The 21,071-nt window shown below is 38.0% G+C and overlaps 1 protein-coding gene across 2 annotated transcripts in view; it reads right to left on the bottom strand.

The window, feature by feature from the left end:
- CTNNA3 (catenin alpha 3) overlaps nucleotides 1–21,071 on the bottom strand; it is an 869,421-nt gene that overhangs the window by 216,780 nt on the left and 631,570 nt on the right. For both annotated transcript variants that reach the window (XM_087702521.1, XM_087702520.1), the window contains one exon: nucleotides 15,645–15,845. In XM_087702521.1, coding sequence (XP_087558647.1) covers nucleotides 15,645–15,845 — 201 coding nt within the window. The remainder of the gene's footprint in view (nucleotides 1–15,644; nucleotides 15,846–21,071) is intronic.

Below are 21,071 nucleotides of genomic sequence, written 5' to 3'. Positions count from 1 at the left end.
ACCACAATTTTTCCAGGATGGGCTGGTGGTCAAGGGACTTGAGAAAGGTGCTGGGATTTACGAAGCCCTCACCGCAAAGAATTATATGTCTCATTCCCTATTCTCTTCCTTGTGATAGAAGAAAAGCCAGAAGAAAAAGAAGAGAAGGAAACTTTATAGGTCAGTAAGGAAGAGAATAAAACCAGTACTGTAAAAAGCTCTCTTTGAAATTGTCTGTTATTAGAATATATAGTAAAAGTAAATCCCAAAAGTGTTTCTAGTCAAGGTGATGGTTTTCCCAGTTGCAACGTATGGCTGTGAAAGTTGGACCATAAGGAAGGCTGAGCGCCAAAGAATTGAGGCCTTTATACTCTGGTGTTGGAGAAGACTCCTGCGAGTCCCTTGGATTGCAAAGTGATCCAACCAGTCAGTCCTAGAGGAGATCAACCCTGATTGCTCTTTAGAAGGCCAGATCCTGAAGATGAAACTCAAATACTTTAGCCACCTAATAAGAAGGAAGGACTTACTAGAGAAGAGCCTAATGCTGGGAATGATTGAGGGCAAAAGAAATGGACGACAGGGAATGAGGTGGCTGGATGGAGTCACTGAAGCAGTTGGCGTGAGCTTAAATGGACTCTGGACAGAGGTGGTTGCTGCTGGTTCGTCCTGGATTGGCCGAACTGGTAGTAGCAGTGGCAGGAGGCTCTGCCTATCTGCCCAGAAGCTTCTGTGCATGTGCATAAGCATCGTGCATGGGAGCGGAAGCACGCCTGAACCGATAGTAAAAAAAATTAGCAACCCACCTCTGACTCCAGAGGATGGTAGAAGACAGGAAGGCCTGGAGGAATGTTGCCCGTAGGGTTGCGATGGGTTGGACACGACTTCGCAACTATCAACAAGAAATCAAGGTGAGCTGAGTTGAGCTGAGCACTTAAATTTTATCTATTCACAAACTGCCCTGTTACAGTTTTCATATCTAGTTTCTGTAACAAAAGAATTTACATTCCCCTTTGTTTGCTCTAGTTTGGTAATCTCTAACAGGACTGTACATATTACTGTTCCCCTAATCAAGGCACCAAAGAATCTTAGACTACACACCAAGTTCACAACTAAGACTTTGTGTTCCTTATAAATCAAAAATAAGAAAAATCAGATCAGGAACGTGGAAAATGTTTTGAAAACAAGTGAGGGGAACAGTTATTTCCCATCTGATTTTACTTGCAAATGCTACAATATGTCTCATTCTACACATCACTGCACAGTGTGGATAGCTGTACTTATAAAATTCTTTGCATAGCTATAGTGATCAGGATTAGGCTTGGAACAGCAATTTGCTATCTTGACACTTTAATGGATAGTTACCTAATTTACATAGCCAGAACCAACAACTGGATTAAAAGGCCTGCAGATATAAATCCACAGCTGCACTTCTTCACATTTGGGGATTCAGATTTCCAATTAATATATATAAAAATCAACAGAAAAAATGTATATTAGAGAAAACAAACTATAAAATGCATTATATTATAAAACATTGCTTGGAAAGATGCATTTATTAATAAATATTCTCAGTTTGAAAAGAATGGCAAAATATAAATTAGAAAAAAAAATACTGCATACAAAGAACATAATAAAAATAATAGTGAAAAGCAAATCTAACGACATCATTGCCTTTATTAGATTCAAAGAATATAGATAGCATCATAGGGCTGGAAAGGACATCAGAGGATTTTAGTCCAATACAGGGGTGAAATGCTACCGGTTCAGACCGGTTCGCCCAAACCGATAGCAAAAATGCTACCCGTTCGCTTGAACTGGTTGTAAAAAAAATCCTACCTGTTTGGGCAAACCGTTTTTTCTTACGATCAGCTGTGACACATGATTTATATTAACTAGAAAGCAGGATCCCCTAATCTAAATCGCGTGGCACAGCGGATTATCCCCCCTCGCTGTTTGCTTACCTTTGCAGGCGCGCTCTGCACATGCACGGAAAGCCCGCGCACACACATTGCTAGCGAACCGATAGCAAAGGTAAGTGGATTTCACCCCTGGTCCAATCCTTTTCTCAAGGCAGGAGACCTTATAGCAATAGCAATAGCAGTTAGACTTATATACCGCTTCAAAGGGCTTTCAGCCCTCTCTAAGCAGTTTACAGAGTCAGCATATCGCCCCCACAGTCTGGGTCCTCATTTCACCCACCTTGGAAGGATGGAAGGCTGAGTCAACCTTGAGCCGGTGAGATTAGAACCGCTGAACTGCAGATAACAGTCAGCTGAAGTGGCCTGCAGTACTGCACCCTAACCACTGTGCCACCTCGGCTCTTATATGATTGATTGTCCGGTCTACTTTTGATGGAGCACCCACAGTGATGGAGCACTATGAACTCCAGAAGGGAAGCTATTTTATTGATTAATCATTGTCATTGACAGGAAATTTCTCCTTATTTCTGGGTTGGATTGCTCTTTAAAAAGCTTCTACCCATTATTTCTTGTCCTGACCTCTGGTGCTAACTTCCTCAACTATGCATCATACAATTTTGGTTCCAGACTCTTTATCACATTTGTTCCTCTTCTCTCCATATTTTCTAGAATCACTGATTAAACTGCATGAAAGCTCTCAGATAAGTGCTTGTCTGTCTATCCATCTATAGAAAAATGGCTCTGTGTGTGTGTGCTTGTATGTTCCAGCATAACTCTGGAAAGCTTCAAGCAATTTCAAACAAACTTGGTACACAGATGACTTACACTCTGGAAACAAATACTGTGTGGGTAACACACCCCTGACACCCCTTGTGGTATGCATTCTGTTAAGAGCCTTAAAATTCCATTGTGCCTTAAAATGGATTCTACTGTACTGCCTTAAATGGCTTCTACTGTACAGTGCTGTGGAGTTGCCATGGTAATAGCTTCACAGTACTCCACAAGAGGGGTCCTTCTGATAAGGGGTGAAATCCAACATTAGAAATTTTGGTGACATTCAGGGAAGGAGGTTTGGAATAAATAAATAGCTGGGCAGTGCTGTGTTATCAGCTAGTCTCTTATAAAAGTTCTTCACCTTTGCAACCAGAACTGGACTCAAATGAGACCAATATTCAAACATATATTCTTCACCTGGAGCCCACACTACCAAGGCTACAACCAGATTTAAACTTGGGCAGTGGCACTCAAACGAAAGAAGGTAAAGTATTTAAAAAGAAAGAAACCATTGTCAAAAAATGCCTAAATAACACTAGTATAAACATATATTTCTTTCATACAATGTTAATGAGTATAAATATGGTAAACTATTTTAATACCAGAGGCTGAACATCTCATAAACGTTTTTCTCCCCCCATCTCTTGGGCAAATATAATAAAGTAAATTGAATTATTAACAATGTCGTACCTTTTTATCGCTCTTCATATCAACTGCATAATAATATGCATAATGGCATATCAGATCCACTTTTAATGAATTTCCCTATGGGAGACATTTATCTACCCACTTAGATGCTCTGGAGTCAGGAGGAGAAAGCTGAACAATTCTAACAAGCCCTCTTACAAGCAGATATTGAGATAAAATAGCAAATGGCATTTATTAGTAACTAACCGATAATCTGGCGTTGCCCAGGTATTTATTTATGGGGGGGGGGGAATGTTTGGACCAAATGTAATTTATAATGCTGGATTTCCCCCCTGACCAGATGGAGCCCACTTGTGAAGTTCTGTGAAGCAGCTACCATGGTACTGTATAGTAGATGCCATTTTACGGCAGTACAGTAGAAGCCATTTAAAGGCACAACAGGTTGCATCTTAACAGAACACACCCTCAGGGTGTCTTACCCCCACAGTATTTGTCTCCAGAGAGCAAATCATCTGTATAACAAGTTTGGTTGAAATTGTTCAAGGCATTCTAGAGTTATGCTGGAACATATAGACACACACATCCAGATAGATAGATGATAGATAGATAGATAGATAGATAGATAGATAGATAGATAGATAGATAGATAGATAGATAGATAGATAGATAGAATGATTAGGAAATCAAGACTTGAGAAAGATATAGAACATAGGCAAATCTGCCCAAGTTGCAGTATATTTGAAGAATTCTAGACAGCCCACCTCCTAATTTCTATGATCCTTTGAAGAAATCATGACATTTTGTTAATACAGTCCAAAATGAATGAATCCTACACCTTAAATTGGCATACTGTTTAAGCAGGAAACTAAACCTTCACTTGGCTTGCCTAGACACTTTTGAACATGCAAAACAGTACAATAGTTCTATTTGCCTTTGTAGATTATGAGCTTCTTGCACAACATATCAGTAAAATCTAGGTCAGGTAAAAGAGGCCAGTAATCACATTTAGAAGCTGATGGGTTACTATATCTTGCAATGAATACTTTATAATTGTATGGGTAAGGAGAAGTGAAATTGTATGGCTAAGTGAAATTGTATGACTAAGGAGAATCTCAGGACTTAAAATGGACACCTAATATCAAAAATGTCATCAAAAAAGCTTAACAAAGGACGTTCTTTCTGTACCAGCTGAGAAAGCTCAAACTGCCCAATAAGCTGCTGATTCAGTTCTACTGAGGAACCATTGAGTCTGTCATCTGCACCTCCGTAACTGTCTAGTTTGGCTCTGCAACCAAACAAGACAGACACAGACTTCAATGGATAATTAGAACTGCACAAAAAACAATTACTATCAACTTGCCTTCCATTGAGGACCTGTACACTGCATGAGTCAAAAAGAGGGCTGTGGAAATATCTACAGACCTTTCACAGCCTGGACAAAAATTGTTTTAATTCCTACCCTCAAAACGATGCTATAGGCATTGCACACCAGAACAACTAGGCACAAGGACAGTTTTTTTCCAAATGCCATCACTCTGCTTAACAACTAATTCCCACAACACTGTCAAACTATTTACTAAGACTAAGATTATTCTTCTCTTCCTTCCTAGTATCTATCGCTTCCCACTTATGACTATCTATCATACTAGGATATCTATCTATCCTAGTATCTATCGCTTCCCACTTATGACTATAACCATATTGCTTGTATCTTTCAATTTATATTGTTTTATTTGTTTACTAGTATGTTTTGATAACTTATTAGTAAACTTGACTATCACTAAATGTTGGCTGATTTAGGTTCTAGTGCCAGGGTATGGCATGTATTTTATTCTCCTTATGTACACTGAGAGCATATGCACCAAAGACAAATTACCTGTGTGTCCAATCACACTTGGCCAATAAAGAATTCTATTCTATTCTTTAAAAAGTGTATTTGATAGATTTCTAAAGGTTTATCTGGCCACTCATTTGGCATAAATGACACCCTTGAAAGTGTTGAATTTAAAGAATTTACTATATGTTTAATAAAGTTTTATCTTTGAGTATGGCAAGTAATTGAATTTTATTGCTATGGTACTATCGCTGCTAAATACATTCTCAATACAAAACCTAAAACTAATGAGGCTTTTTGCAAAATATTATTCAGAAAGAAAAGAGGCCATGTGATTAACATGCAGATCTATCTACATTGATTTCTGAGTAAACATACAACAGATGATACGGTATGAATTTCAAATCCATAAATAAAAATACTGAAAAAATTTCTAAACTCAATAGCACTAAAGAAGGGAGGAAGGGGATAGATAGACAGACAGATAGATAGATAGATAGATAGATAGATAGATAGATAGATAGATAGATAGATAGATAGATAGAAGGATAGATAAATAGATAGATATGTACGTACGTACGTACGTATGTACGTATGTATGTACGTACATTCCAGAGGTGGTATCCTACCGGTTTGGACCGGTTTGCCTTAACAGGTAGTGGAAAATGCAGGTGGCCCTGCCCACCCATCCCAACTCTATGGCATCCCATTTAGGCCCTTTTTTTGCCAAAAGCTCATGTGCAGAATGCTGAGCGCATGCGCTGTGGTGGTGCATGCGAGCGAAGCTCACATTTGCGAACCAGTAGGGAAGATAAGTGAATACCACCCCACATACATACATACATATGTCTTATCTATAAACTGCTAAACCGCTTCTCTTTCCTATATGTGAAAGCTTTTTTCTTCCTAGAGAACACAACTCTTTAAACTTGTTTCACTAAGCCTTTCCCCAAGTTTAACATGGTACCATTTATTACAATAGATTCATAAACTCTCCAATCAAGGATTGCAGATATTTGCAATTCAAATATCTATTAAAGTGAGGTTTTTCATTAAAGGGAATGACTCTAGCAAATAATTCTGTAAATATACTCCATGTGTAGCGGGTATTTATCCTGCAAATATGTAGGATAACTATGAAGATTGTTTCAATTTAACTGGAGTATTTACACATCTAAAAATGATTAAGCAACATGGTTCTTCTCTGTATTGTAAATGTGCAACCTACTTGAGTAATATTTATTTATAAATTTCTACACCGCCCATCTCTCCTAAGTGACTTATCCGAAATCCTGTGGGATTGAAAGAGTCTTATCAGAAATGAATTTATGAGTGATAGCTCTGGTTCTACAGAAACCACTAAGTTCCAGCTTAAAATTATATAGGTCAGACTTATTTGACAGACTCTCCTCAGTAACCTATTTTACAAACACTTGTGCAAATAACAACTTTTCCTATAGCTAGGTTCAGTGGTGGGATTCAGCCAGTTCGCACCTATTTGGGGGGAACCAGTTATTAACTTTCTAAGCAGTTTGGAGAACCGGATTTTGGAAGAAATCTCATTTTGTTTTTTTTCCCACTTATAGGCTAATCCTGTAAGGAAGGCAGGAAGGAAACATTCTGGTATTGTTCCTAGACTAATCTTTATTGCCCTGTTTACAGAAACTGCTTTTCCGGTTAACCCTTATTACTTTGTAACAGCTAAGGCGAAGCGCCCATCAACGTTGAGTTGGCTATGCCCACCCAGTCACATAACCACCGAGCCCCACCTACCCAGCTGGTCATTAGGGCAGAGAACCACTATGCTGGCCTTCATCATTGTTAGAAAGGAGATTTCATGACAGTCCTCTTCAACAAATATAGCTGTCCATTTGGCAAGTTGAATCAGTTGCCAATATCCTTCTTTAAGGCTCAGATTAGAACTGAATTTGGCCCTTAAACTAACTTCCATGAGTATTCAGAAGAAGGCCTTCTTGTTATTCTTTAGCAGATAAATCAACCATGATATTCAGGACTGCAACATTTGTTTAATCAACATTTCATTGTTTTAGAGCAATTCTGATGCTACCTAACCAATTTTGATCATATTGTTTTCAGGTTGGGTTTACAGGGCATTTAGATGACATAATATATGTTGTGTGATAACTGACCATAAATAAATATATAATAATATAACATTTCTTCTCAGAAGACTGCAATGTCCTCTAATTTTGTAATCTAGTACTGTTATGTAAGAGTCTGATCATATTAATCTGAAAATTGGGTGTTAATTTCCTAGGAACTAGTCCATGGATATTCAATGACTCAGGCTACAAGCTCAGATCAAACAACACAGAGTCCTTTACCTCCTAACAACAAGGAGGAACCTAAGTTGTTGAACAAGAAAGTCAATAATCAGATTAGTAATACTGAAAGTTCATGAACCAGATATCAAAGAGTGACAGTTGCAAAGTAGCAGGATGCTCTGGAGATACCGTGGTCTAAAAGAAATGAAACTTTATAACTCTGGAAACTTCCAGTGCTACCCAGACCACAGATGTCTCTAATCTTAACATAACTGGGCAACTTTTGAGCCAACTTGTGTCTGATTCAGAGCTGGGAGAAGATGGCACACGTCCAATTTCTCAGCAGCGGAGTTGAAAGTACACCAAAAAGAAGGAGTGGAGCTTCCAGATTCAAAAAAAGATTGAGAGAAATAAGCAAGCATCATGGGAGAACTAGAAAAAGACGAAGCAAAAGAAATATCCTATCAAATTTCAAGTATTAATTTTCTATTTCCTTTTCTGATATTATTATACTCTTGTATTATACTCCTTGAAACCCTTGCCGAGCAGATTATTACTATTATACAATTTGCTTTTTTTTTTTCCCCTTCAGCCTGGCTTGATTGTTGAACTGAAAACCAATAAATGAACCTTCCTTATGGCTTATTTCTTGATCAGTCATGGTGAAACTTTGGCACTTGCAGCTTTGGACAAGACAAAAAGCGGGTATTTCACAGGAGGATTAAAAGATAAACCAAAGTTTATACAAGAGGTTTAAATGGCATATAAGTAACCAAACGTCCTGTACTATTTCAGCAACACAGGTGCAAAGTACACACATATAAGATCATAGCAAACTTATAAAGCAGTTGCAAAAGCCCAAAATGGAGAAATTTAAGCCTCAGTTGGCCAAGAATAACCAATAAGGGAACTCCAGAGTATTAAAACTCCACACCAAAGTTTTCATTTAAGATTGTTTTCCTCTTCTTTAACTGGCTCCCTGTCCATGACAGCCATACCTAGTATTGCACTGGGATTTAGCTAATGAGAACAGGGCAGGAACAAATATTCCACAGACCAACCCTTATGTCCCCAGGAACAAATTGTTACACAGGGAATTCCAGGTCTTGCCCTCCAAATTATATATTCAGTTTCCATTTACCAAATCTAAAGAAATTTTCGATCAAACACTAGAGTTCAGTTATACCAAACTTTTTCGTATTTGATTTATTTGTTCCACTTTATTCCAGGCATTATGAATATTGGTCAAAACCTAAACAAATATGACAAAAGATGCTGCTGTGGTTACATTTCAGGAGTACAAAGCAGAAGATTCAACATTTCTTGAATCCCATTAAACATATAATGGCATGGTTTATAGGATAGTTAATCTGTAGGATCAATTAATCTTGGCCTGAACTAATGCAATTTTAATTTGCTTTAAGCAGGATTAGGCTGTGCCAAGAAATACAGTAGACTCCAATAGCTCTTTTGGGCATTGATACAAAAGGCCAAGAATCATTTGATGAAAAAGAAAAGTACATATGCTTGAACACACCAAACAAACAAAGGAGTAATAACATATAAGCAAAAACGAGATAAATTATCCTCCAGGCACTGCTCTAAAAGGAAACAAAACCGAACTGGATACCGAAGGAGGAAAAGTGCCAAAGGAAGGACATTGCTACAAAACAAAACATTCATTTTCATATTTAATGCAGTTTTATATTGTAGTGCCTGGGTTTTTGTTTACACATTAACATAAAATGCTGAATGGATCCATACAAGTATGTTTTAACAGACATATCCTAGATGATGATGATCTAGTAATATAATCTGAGATATTTACAGGAAATATTTATAATAATTTATATCCTATTTTATAGCATAAACAAGAAAATTATCCTTATATAAACTGTTACTTAATTCCTTCAAAACATCACCAGAGCACTGGTATTACTTAATCAAATAATGAAACATCTCCAAGCAAACAACCAAATGCAGAGAGCAGTAACTTCATAGTCTGACCCTGGGCTACATATAGTCTCTTCTATTAGAATGCCCTTCAAGTCACAGATTATGTTAAAGAACAATTGTGGAATGTGCTTTTTTGTGCTGCTGTTTTTCTCTTTAAAAATCTGTCATTTTCTATGAAATAATTGGCACAGACAGACAAAACAAATGCCATATAGCTAACAGTCAAAATAGAAAATGATTTACATACACGCAGGGAACTTGTTTTCTGATTATAGCATGAAAAGGCCTTTCAGCATAAATTTGCCTAAAGTGGAATCAAAGATTTGGCACAAATTAACCTTAGCATTCTTTACTAGCTAGAAATGGACTCTGAATAGATATTCTACAACCAAGACTGCTACAAAAAGCAGTGTTCAACATTACTCTTAGACCTAGTACTAATAGTCTAAGACCTAATAGTCCATGTTATATTAAACATGGACTACCATTAAAAGCACACGAAGAACTCTACTGGAAACATGTAAAGTTGATCTAGTTAGCATCCCTTTCTCAAAATAGCAAGGATAACTTTTGGGAGCCTGAGTAGGACAAGCTGACAAAAATCTCTCCCAGTGTTTTTCTAGCAAATATTATTTTGCTTTTATTCTAACATTCTGTGTCTACGTAAACGAAACACATGAACCTGAGGTTCCATCTCTTTACCCAGGCCTTTCTTCTTTAGCTGTTGTACATTGATTTAGTGATGGTGGAGGAAGATTTTTTTTTCAGTTGTTGAATAATGGTTTTATTACTTTTAAAGAGAATAAAAAAACATATGTTCTCTGCTACTAGCGGTCTTGTGACAAGGATGTCAAGACCAACTCCTCCCTTGGGGAAAAAAAAAAAACCATGGGGAGCAGCAATAGAACTGGCTATGTAATATTTTGCACCCAATGTATGTATTTAGATTCCCTCATTAAATATTCACTGGCACTCCCCTATCTGGCAGATGAATAAGTCAACCCCCTCTTCTCTGTAAGAGCCTCTCAAGTACCAGACAACTATCATGTCACCCTTAATCCTTCCCTTTGTTAGGCTAAAGGTAAAGGTTCCACTTGCATATATGTGCTAGTCATTTTCGACTCTAAGGGGCAGTGCTCATCTCCGTTTCAAAGCCAAAGAGCCAGTGCTGTCCAAAGACGTCTCCATGGTCATTTGGCTGGCATGACTAAATGCCGGAGGCACATGGAAAGCTGTTATCTTCCCACCAAAGGTGGTTCCTATTTTTCTACTTGCATTTCTACATGCTTTCAAACTGCTAGGTTGGCAGAAGCTGGGACAAGTAACGGGACATCACTCTGTTACGCGGCACTAGGGAATCGAACCGCTGACCTTTCTGATCGACAAGCTTAGCATCTTAGCCATTGAGCCACTGTGTACCTAATTCCTTTAACTGTTCATCATATGTTTAACCTCCAGACCGCTTATCATCTTTACTGTTTCTCATTGCGCTCTTTCTAGGGCCGCTATCTCAGTAATTAGAACTGGATCCAGAATTCCAAATGTGGTCCCACTACTTGTGGTATAAAGAGATACCATCACTTCTTGTGATTTTGATGCCGTCCCTCTGTTGATGCATCCTAGGACTGCATGGGTGTAATGGCTCCTCTCCTAACTTAAGAAAGTGAAGACTCTTGAAACTGAGTATTTCAAAAGGATCCTTTTATGAAGAAGAATGGAAACATTAGAGTCAAAGCAACATCTGAATCCCCTTAGGCAATGCAAGTAGAATTAAAGCAGTAGAGACCCCTCCCATTTGTTAGAATGCAGATTCTAGCCAATACACGTGTGAAGATGTTTCCTTTATCAACTGCCCTGAGAGCCGAATAAACATACATTCCCATGGCTATCTTCCATTACACAGTAAAGTGCAATGTCCCAGATGGTCATCATAAACGTTCCCCAAAAAGGTGGTGGGATCTCAGGCATTTCGGCGCCAGGAAGCCAGTTGTAAAATATCAGTTGTCACAGGCACTGCTAATATATTGACTCCAAGGACCCCCTCCTCCCAATTGAATGCCAGTATTACTTTTAGGCATCACTTTTTTTTAGGCTTCTTTTTTAGGTATTACTTTTTTGGCAGCTTCATCACACTGCTGGCTCATACCTATGTGATGGTCCCCCAGGATACCTAGATCCCTCTCCCACAGTTACTGCTGGTGAGCCAGATACTGCCTAGTTTATACTTGTGCCTTTGGTTTTTCCCGACTAAGTGCAGGACCTTACTTTCTTCACCACTGAACTGCATTTTGTTGACTAGGGTACATTGCTGAAATCTTCAAGATATGTCTGAATCTTGAGCCTATCTTCTAATGTGTGAACAATTCTCCCCACTTTGGTTTATCTGCAAATCTGATGTAGCCTTACAATGAAGTAGTTAGTTTGTCAGGTTGCGTTTCCTGCCTTGTCTACCAGGGAAGGCTGACAAGGAAGACAGTACATGGTCACAATGGAATCAATGAATGATATTGATTAGATTTTGTGGACAACCCTTTAGTAAGACAGTCCTTAAAATTTATGTTTCAACCACTCATATAGAAGAAGAAGCGACATAAAGAGGTTTATGATCAAGTTCAGTTTTAAGTCAACATGCAGGTAAGATATGCTACCTGTGATTGAAGACTCTGTCATTCTAAAGTTGGAAATATTAAAAAGGAAAATGTACTTGAATTATACTCTATATCTTAAGAAACCAAAAAAGGGATGTGATGGCTCAGTGGCTAAGACACTGAGCTTGTCAATCAGAAGGTCGGCAGTTCAGCGGCTTGAAACCCTAGTGCTGCATAATGGAGTGAGCTCCCATTACTTGCCCCAGCTTCTGCCAACCTAGCAGTTAAAGCATGTAAAAATGCAAGTAGAAAAATAGGGACCACCTTTGGTGGGAAGGTAACTGTGTTCCCTGTGCCTTCGGCGTTTAGTCATGCTGGCCACATGACCACGAAGACATCTTTGGACAGCACTGGCTCTTCAGCTTTGAAGCAGAGATGAGCACCACCCCCTAAAATCGGGAACGACTAGCACAAATGTGTGAGGGGAACCTTTACCTTTACCTTTGAGAAGCCAAAATGAAGCAAGTGAATCACTTATCTATTGCTACCACTCCAATGTTTTCTTCATAGCTATCACTGACTGTCAACAATCAAAATGATGCCCATTTACATTGACATCAGTAGTTGGAGTACATAGAAATCAAACTGTGTGCATTATTGCTAAAAAGGTAGAGGAGCTTAGTTATAACAACAAATACATGGCCAGAGGCTGAGTGTAAAACAGATCATGATGTTTCAAGCTGAGCTATAGCAGCAGGGGAAAACAACCAGTTTCAACAACATTCCCTCTGCTCAAGGAGAACATCAGAAATCACTTTGAAATCCTGAATCTCATTGATCAAAAATCAGAAGAACTCTGGAATGAACTTAAAATAAGTACTGTTAAAGAGGAATGGGAAAACAGATTGTCAAGGATTAAGGAACAGAAGAGAGCAATCTGGATGTCAGAACAAACAGTGGAGATGCCAAGAAGAGAAAAAGAACCCAGTGCTGTGAAAGATAAAAGCTCTCAGGAAGAAACTCAGCAAAGAATTTCAGAGAAATGTTCAAAGAGACAAGCAAGACTACAAAGTATCTATAAAGACACTGGAAGAAATTGTTAGAGAAAAGCAGTCACAGAAAAAACTAGATTGGAAGAAGATGAATATTGTTTTGAAACTGAAGGAAGAAATATCAGGAACCTGAATTGTATTGATGAGATCATTCTGAGAGCTGAAAATACAAAGTATCTGCAAACTCTAGGAAGAAAAGTCAAGGAGCACAGTAAAAAATGGAAGTCAAATGAAATGTAAAGACCACCAAACTAATGAGAACAACACAATACATTTTGAAGAAAGAAGATAGAAAGAAGGTTGATATTTTGAACATATTCTTAATCAATCAATCACTATGACTAGATGGACTAAAGACAGCTATTCCAAAGTATATTTGTTTGTGGAGATACTGACAGTAATGATGATTCTTTTTTTTTTTTTTTTGAAATTCCAAGTGCATCAAAATATATAAATTGCAAAATGATTCCACATAAAATATAAAAATATATCACCATCAGTGGTGGGATTCAAAATACTGTAAAATCTCCATTTCCTACCCACTCCAGGAGAAGGTTACTGCAAAATTCCCATTTCCTCCTGATCAGCTAGGACTCGGGAGGCAGAGAATAGATGGGAGTGGAGCCAGTCAGAGGTGGTATTCACCGGTTCTCTGAACTACTCAAAATTTCTGCTACTGGTTCTCCAGAACTGGTCAGAATCTGCTGAATATCACCAATCACCATTGATACCACTACAATTGAAATACTTTCCATTAAAAGCCATATCATTCCACTCCTAAGGCCAGTTAGAAGACATTGAAGTTTCATACACTTTCTGAATGTCAGAAGAAAAGGGCCATTCCAATGTCCGTGGGGAGGGGCGGGGTTGCTATTCCAAAGGAACAGGGCAAATGGCCTGCTTCCGTTGCCCTTTGATGTGGACCTATTTTATTGGGATAAAATAAATATTTTAATGGGATATATAAACAAGGGACAATACTTCCTAGGAGAAGTTGATTGTAAAATTATGCATTTTAGAAAAAATATGCATATGAAAATAAGTACAAATTGTTATGCCAACCTTTTAAAAAATAATGAAGTGATACCATAATGAGGTAAAATAGAGAAAAGAAAAATGGGAGACATTGAAATTAATGTTTGTATATCCCTCAGGACATAAAAGGAAATAAATTATTTAAACAAATATCTCTACGGCCCATTTGACTCTTATATTATATTTGTAGTGAGACAGAGGAATGTGTTGTTCAAAATTCCAGCAGCTAAATTTTAACACAAACCAAGTAATAATCACAGTTTTTGACAGAGGAATTCTAGCTTAATAGTAGACTACACAATTGACATGAAGAGCTATGTTTCTAATTTAATCCTTGGCATCACTAATTAAGGAGAGAAGCAACTTAGAACTGAGGAGAAATTTCCTGACAGTTAGAACAATTAATCAGTGGAACATCTTGCCTCCAGAAGTTGTGAATGCCCTAACACTGGAAGTTTTTAAGAAGATGTTGGATAGACATTTGTTTGGAATGGTATAAGGTTTCCTGCCTAGGCAGGTGGTTGGACTAGAAGACCTCCAAGGTCCCTTCCAACTCTGCTATTGTATTGTGTTGTATTGTATTTAAGCAGATCGGATACAGGTGGTAGTAGGGAATCAGCTGCTTCAGAATCTGAAGAGATACCTCCCACCAAATAAAAATATATAGCAGAGTTATATTTTTAAAAAATTGTATGACTGGTAGTAAGTTTGGTATAGTGATGAAGTTGCTGCCCTAGAAACCAGGAGACCGTGAGTTCTAGTCCCAAGTTAGGCATAAAAAGTGGCTAGGTAACTTGGGGTCAATCACTCTTTCTCAGCCCACCTTACTTCACAGGGTTACTATTGTGGGAAAAATAGGAGGAAGAAAGAATATTATGTAAGTTCTCCACCTTAAGCTATTTATACATGGATTAAAAAAGTAGGTGAATGAATGAAAATGCTTGTTCTGTTTTCTTTTATGTTAAATAGCTATTTCAGATGTTCAAATTACTTCTTCATAGATATAATCTCATCTGAGAATGAAGTGGATTTCTTACGGCCACCTGCTAAATGAGCTTTTTAGCCAGTCGCTTCCCACTTCCCACTCCTAACTTTCATGTAGTCATACATATGTAGTCATACATATAAATCCAATAAACAAACAAACAAACAACAAACAAACAAACATAGAGTTTTCATGCAACTTTGATTCTATGTGCCACTATTTTGAAAAAGCAACATTAGACCTCATTCTACCAAAATACATTCTGAAGCAGAAATACAACATTCTTGCTAAATCCAATGACCAAATATTGTCCAACCACAGCCAAAATATTCATATAAGAAAATATCAATGTCCTAATAATGTCATGTTTTTATATATAGCAAGGAACATGTGAGACAGATATCAAACATAGAAAACACAGGTCTCCTAGTGCACATAGAAATCTAGGCAAATATTGCTAAATTGATTCCCTTAAATTTTGTAATAAAATACACGAGTCAACTACAATTTCAGTTTTAGTGAATTGGTTATATTCCTCATGGAAACACAACAGAAATTAAGAATCTAGAAAAAATGCATATATACATACCAGCATTTGAGAGATAGCGCACATTTCTCATTACTCCTTCAGTGTAGGCTCCTGTCTCATAATTATCCATCTCACCAGAGACAATGTCCACCACTCTTGCTGCCCTCCCACGGATGGCACCAGCTGCACGGTCCAGCTCATCAGCATTCTGCTCTCTTAGGGCAATAATGCACTTGTTTACGTCCTCCAGAATATGACTTTCTATGAGAAAATGAGATCACAGAAGTTTACTTTGACCAAGTGCCTTGATTAGTTTCTTTTCTGCCAATAAGACAAATGAATGAAACCAATTGATTTATGTTATAGCCCAGGGGGCCAGATCTGACTCTACTGGCCCGTGGTGCCTCTACCAGCATTATGGAGCTTGCGAGGGCTGTATGCAGCCCTCCCAAGCTCAGTTTCGCTGTTAGAGGGTTGCAGAAGGCCCATGCAGCCAAAAATGGAGCTTGTGAGGGCCACACATGGCCCTCCTGATCTCTGTTTTTGCTGTCAGAGAGTTGCAGGAGGCCATTGCAGCTGAAAACGGAGTTGGGAGCCCATTTTCTCTGGTAGAACACTCGGACCCCCACAGGCTCCCCCGACACGAGTGAAGCTGGCCATGCCCACCCTGGCCTTGCCCACTCCAGCACCCCCAAAGTCAAACACAAACCTGATGTGGCCCTCAATTAAATTAAGTTTAACATTCCTTTTACAGCCAAAATTTCATATAAGTACTGGGCAAAATATAAACAATATATTGTACTGGAATTTTTTAAAGATCTATACATAAATGTCCATGAACTCTTATGGATATTTTGCAAAGTTTTTCTTCTTTTTCTGTTTTTTGGAGGCATATGTCGGTATTTACATTTCATAATAAAATAAAAGCAGTAGTTTAATATGGTATGAGCACATGCTTCAATTGTTTATTTGGTTTGTTATATTTTCAACCTAATCTATCATTTTCAATTTCCAACTCCTGGGAAGGTAGTTGGAAGGAAAATTACTGTTCCAATAACACCCAATAGACACTGCACCTAAGTAAATGTAAAATCCTCAAGTTAGTATTATATATTTTAAGATTGGCTAAAACATGCTACAGTCAGAAAGAAAATCTATACCAAGCCTCCACAAAGGTAATTAAAATTAGAATAATTAATCAGCAGCTCATAATCTTTTTGTAGCCTTAATTTCCTGCATTATTCGTGTTCAATCTATATAAAAGCCTCTCTTCGGACCAAATGTAAAACTTCATCCAACATACTAATCTGTAATACAGGAATTACAGACAACTTTTCAGTTGCTCTACGTAATTAAAAGTGTTCAACTAAGAATGTTCATTCCAGTCTACAAGACAATCTGATTGGCAGAATTGTGATAAAGCTTCAATTCAGTTCTAATGAGTAGACACTTTCTGTGTTGACAGACATAATCTATGGCAAGCAGAGCAGATTCAACCAAAAATAACTCATGCTCTGAGTGAGAAAAACCCATACCAGAGAAGGCTATGTTTCTGTAGATCATGAAAATTTCTGCCCTTATCTCTTCATTTACTTCCTAAACACCCTTCTCGTAACACCCCCCTGCAGCAGAACAATAATGGGTTAAAAATAATCTATAACATCAAGGGAGAAAACACACTCCCATAGCAGGGCAGTATGAAGCCAACAGTTCTGCTTCACATAGTAAAATATAGATCAGTGCTGTGTTCCGAGATGTCTTTCATAACAAACAATGTGTCAAGCGCTGGGGAAAGCAGGCGATTCAGTCAGTTCAAGTGAGTATAAAGATTTATTGCAAGCTTAAGCTCTCTACAAAAATCTGACCAACTAATGGTCAAGGAAAATGAGGGGGAGAAGATAAGAGAGGCATTCAAGGTGAGCTGGTGTTGTTGGGGTTTTTTTTACTGTTGTTTTGATTTGCTTCTCTCTTTCTTAAAGCGTGGCAATTAAAGTATGGAAGCAGGCAAGGGACAATGGATTGGTAATTTCATTTTTTGTTGTTATTCTGATTTGTCCTTTTTTTTCTCTTTCTCTCTCTCTCTCTTTTTTTTTTAGGTAGGTGACATGATTAGAAGTTAGATAGGAAAGAAAGATAAAGTTGTTTAACAAAGATTGATATGATTAAAACCTAGGCTTGTGACTTATGACACGATTGACCCTTCCCTCGGGCTCAGCCTGGTCATCTCCTACACAATGACTAATCCTATATCACTCTAGCTCAGTGTCTTTCAACCTTGGCAACTTTAAGACATGTGTACTTCGACTCCAGAATTCTGAGAATTGAAGTTCCCATGTATTAATGTTTCCAAGGCTGAGAAACACTGTGGTAGTTACTTCATGCCTCTGACGAAGGGAGATGCTTATGCTTTCTAATAAAGTTGGCTAGTCATAAAATATGCTATAAGATGTCTTCTGATTTTTAACACAAAAAATATCTTAAAGTGAGTACTTATTAACAAAGAAATTCACAGAACAAGGGACCTAGTTGGTTTACGCACATAAGCCCTGCTCTAATTAAGAAATGCATATCATAACCTCTGCTGGGTTTTAATATTACCTCAATAGAAGAAAATGAGCAAGGCATGTTGAATAAGATAATAAAACAATTGTTCAGTAATAGAACAATGCAGAAAAGGACAGAGCTCACAGCAGTACTTATCTGAAAGTTCTAAAGTACCTTAATGATATTTTTAGAGAATTCTGTACAAAAGCCAGATTTGATAAAGAGCTTCCTCATAGAAACACCACAGTGCTTGCAAGACAGAAGACAGAATATAAGATAATGGAGTCAGAAAGGATCTTGGAGGTCTTCTAATCCAACTCCCTTCTCAAGCAGGAGACCCTATACCAGGGGTAAACAACCTTAAACACTCAAAGAGCCATTTGAACCCATTTCCCACACTGGGAGCCATAAAACCCTTCCAATGCCTGACTATTTCCTGAGCACCCATGGAACTAACATATGAATTTGAATTAAAGGTTCGTTTTTCTTCTGAAACTTTTCTTTTCTTGGATTTTCACATGGTTGGCCTACTGGGGGTTGGAAAACTCAATAAATCATGTGCTGGCAGGTGTTCCACATTGGTGGTTGTGGCACATATTTTGAGTGACAGGGAGCTGCAGCAGAGGGATGAAAGAGCCACATGCAGCTCCAGAGCTGTGGAATGCTGACCCCTGCTCTATACCATTCCAGACAAATGGCTGTCTAGCCTCTTCTTGAAAACCTCCAGTGATGGAGTACCCATAACTTTCAGACACAAGCCATTCCATTGATTAATTGTACTCACTGTCAGGAAATTTCTCCTTACTTCTATGTTGAATCTCTCTTTAATGATCTTCCACCCATTACTTTTTGTCTTGCCCTCAGTGCTTTGGAGAATAAATTGACTCCCAATTCTCTATGACACCCACTCAAAGTACTGAAAGAAAGCTGTCATATTATCCCTAGTCCTTCTCTTTGATAGGCTAGACATACCTAGCTCCTTCAATCATTCATCAGATGGTTTAGCCTCCAGATGTCTTAGCTTTGTGCTCTTCTCTGCACCGTTTCTAGGGTTACAGCACCTTTCTTGTATCATGAAGACCAGTAATGGTCATGATGTCCTCACAAAGGTGATGCAAATGATGTAAAAAAAAAACCTCACAATAGGTGCTGTCTAGGGGAATGCTGGCAACTTGACATTCTAGCACTTCCTAGTAAGGAAATAGTTCATTAACACAATAGAATGGGAAAAGTAGCTTGCCCTTGACATGCAGCAGGCCAAATGGTAAGAGAAGGGGGGGGGAGGAGTAGATAAGTAAAGCTGAGTTGAAGAGCACCTTGCAGTCATAAGTACCAGCAGGATGCCCAGCTTCCAGATTTTGATCATATGATCACAGAGGTGCAGCAATGGTCACAACTTCAAGGATCAGTCATAATTACCATTCGATCTGTCATACAGCTCTCCAATAATGGGACATTATTCTGGAATGTGGCATTATCTCCCTCCAAGATTAGACTTGCCCAGATCCTATTAGTCTTCAGAAAAGTTTTGAAAATTTCCCTGCTTCTTTCCATGTTAGGGATATCTTGCCCCACAAGACGGAGTGTATATTGGTGTGTCCTGACTGTGTTATTGATTAATTTATCAATTTCACATAGCTGCCCATTTCACCAGGAGCATTTCTGGATTATTGTGTTTTCTGCTGAGTGGGATTGTTGAAATTCACTCACCTTCCTTTGAGAATTAAGTCCTCAATTAATTCTTCACTGCTCTATGATTTTTAATCTACAGTTTTGAGCATTTAAAGTGTTCCACTCTTTGCACACTACTCTTCCCATTGTTTTAATTATTCACTTATGTGGTTTAATTTCAAGACCACCTCAAAATGTACATTTTCTAAAACAAGTAATTGTTTATTCAATCATTTCTGTTGACAAAGGGAAATGAAAAGTGAACAAGTGATATGTTGATACCCTTGACAGGAATATATAATCTGTCAAAGCAAACCTAATATGGCACATGCTGATTCAAGCTGCATAGTTTTAATTATTAGTATACTTATATCTGACCTTCAATAATTATCTGAAGATTCAGGCCAGGTGAATTTTACATACAAAATATGGGGGGAATACCATCCTTCTCCTAGATGGAGAAGCAAAGAACATGAAGTGAGACTAATTATCATATTTGTATAATAGGGTCTGGATAAGTCTACCAAAAATTCAGCAGTTCCAATCCCTAGCGCTGTTCCCATTACTTGTCCCAGCTTCTGCTTCTGCCAACCTGGCAGTTTGAAAGCATGTAAAACGCAAGTAGAAAAATAGGAACCACCTTTGGTGAGAAGGTAACAGCATTCCGTGTGTCTTCAGCATTTAGTCATGCTGGCCACATGACCACGGAGACGTCTTCAGACAGCACTGGGTCTTCGGCTTTGAAACAGAAATAAGCACCACCTCCTAGAGTCAGGAACGACTAGCACATATGTGCGAGGGGAACCTTTACCTTTACCTTAAGGCTACCAATTGTATTACTAAAAACAAGGAGTGCTAAATTTTGCTTGTTTTTTTTTAAAGTCATTAATGTTCCAAATAATATCTCAAGTGAATGATTTGAATAATAAAAAAAATGTGTCTTCTTGAGGCCTAATCAAGGGGAAAAGAGGCAGTAATAAGGAATTGCTTTAATTGGAGTCATTTCTAGAAGATGTTCAAATTGTAAGCTGCTAAATCAGACGTTAAATATTACATGAATCTGCCACTCAAAAAACAGCATAACATAGATGCTAAACTGCTTTTCCCCATGGTTGTTTTCCTGGAACAAAGCCTGGAAATTATGAAAGAAGTTTTCCACTAATCTTGATAGTGTTGATATAACCTTTCAATCAACAACTGAAAATTTTTAGTTAATTCTGTATTTTTTAAAGACTATACTTGGTAGGGGGAGAAAAAAACAAAGAGCTCTAA

Source organism: Thamnophis sirtalis, unplaced genomic scaffold, assembly GCF_051295495.1.
Source record: "Thamnophis sirtalis isolate CommonGarterSnake01/CBP01778 unplaced genomic scaffold, rThaSir2_p1.2 scaffold_15, whole genome shotgun sequence".
NCBI classification, from domain to species: Eukaryota; Metazoa; Chordata; class Lepidosauria; order Squamata; family Natricidae; genus Thamnophis; species Thamnophis sirtalis.
Note: the sequence above shows the minus strand (reverse complement) of the source record. Positions and strands in the feature narration are given on the sequence as shown.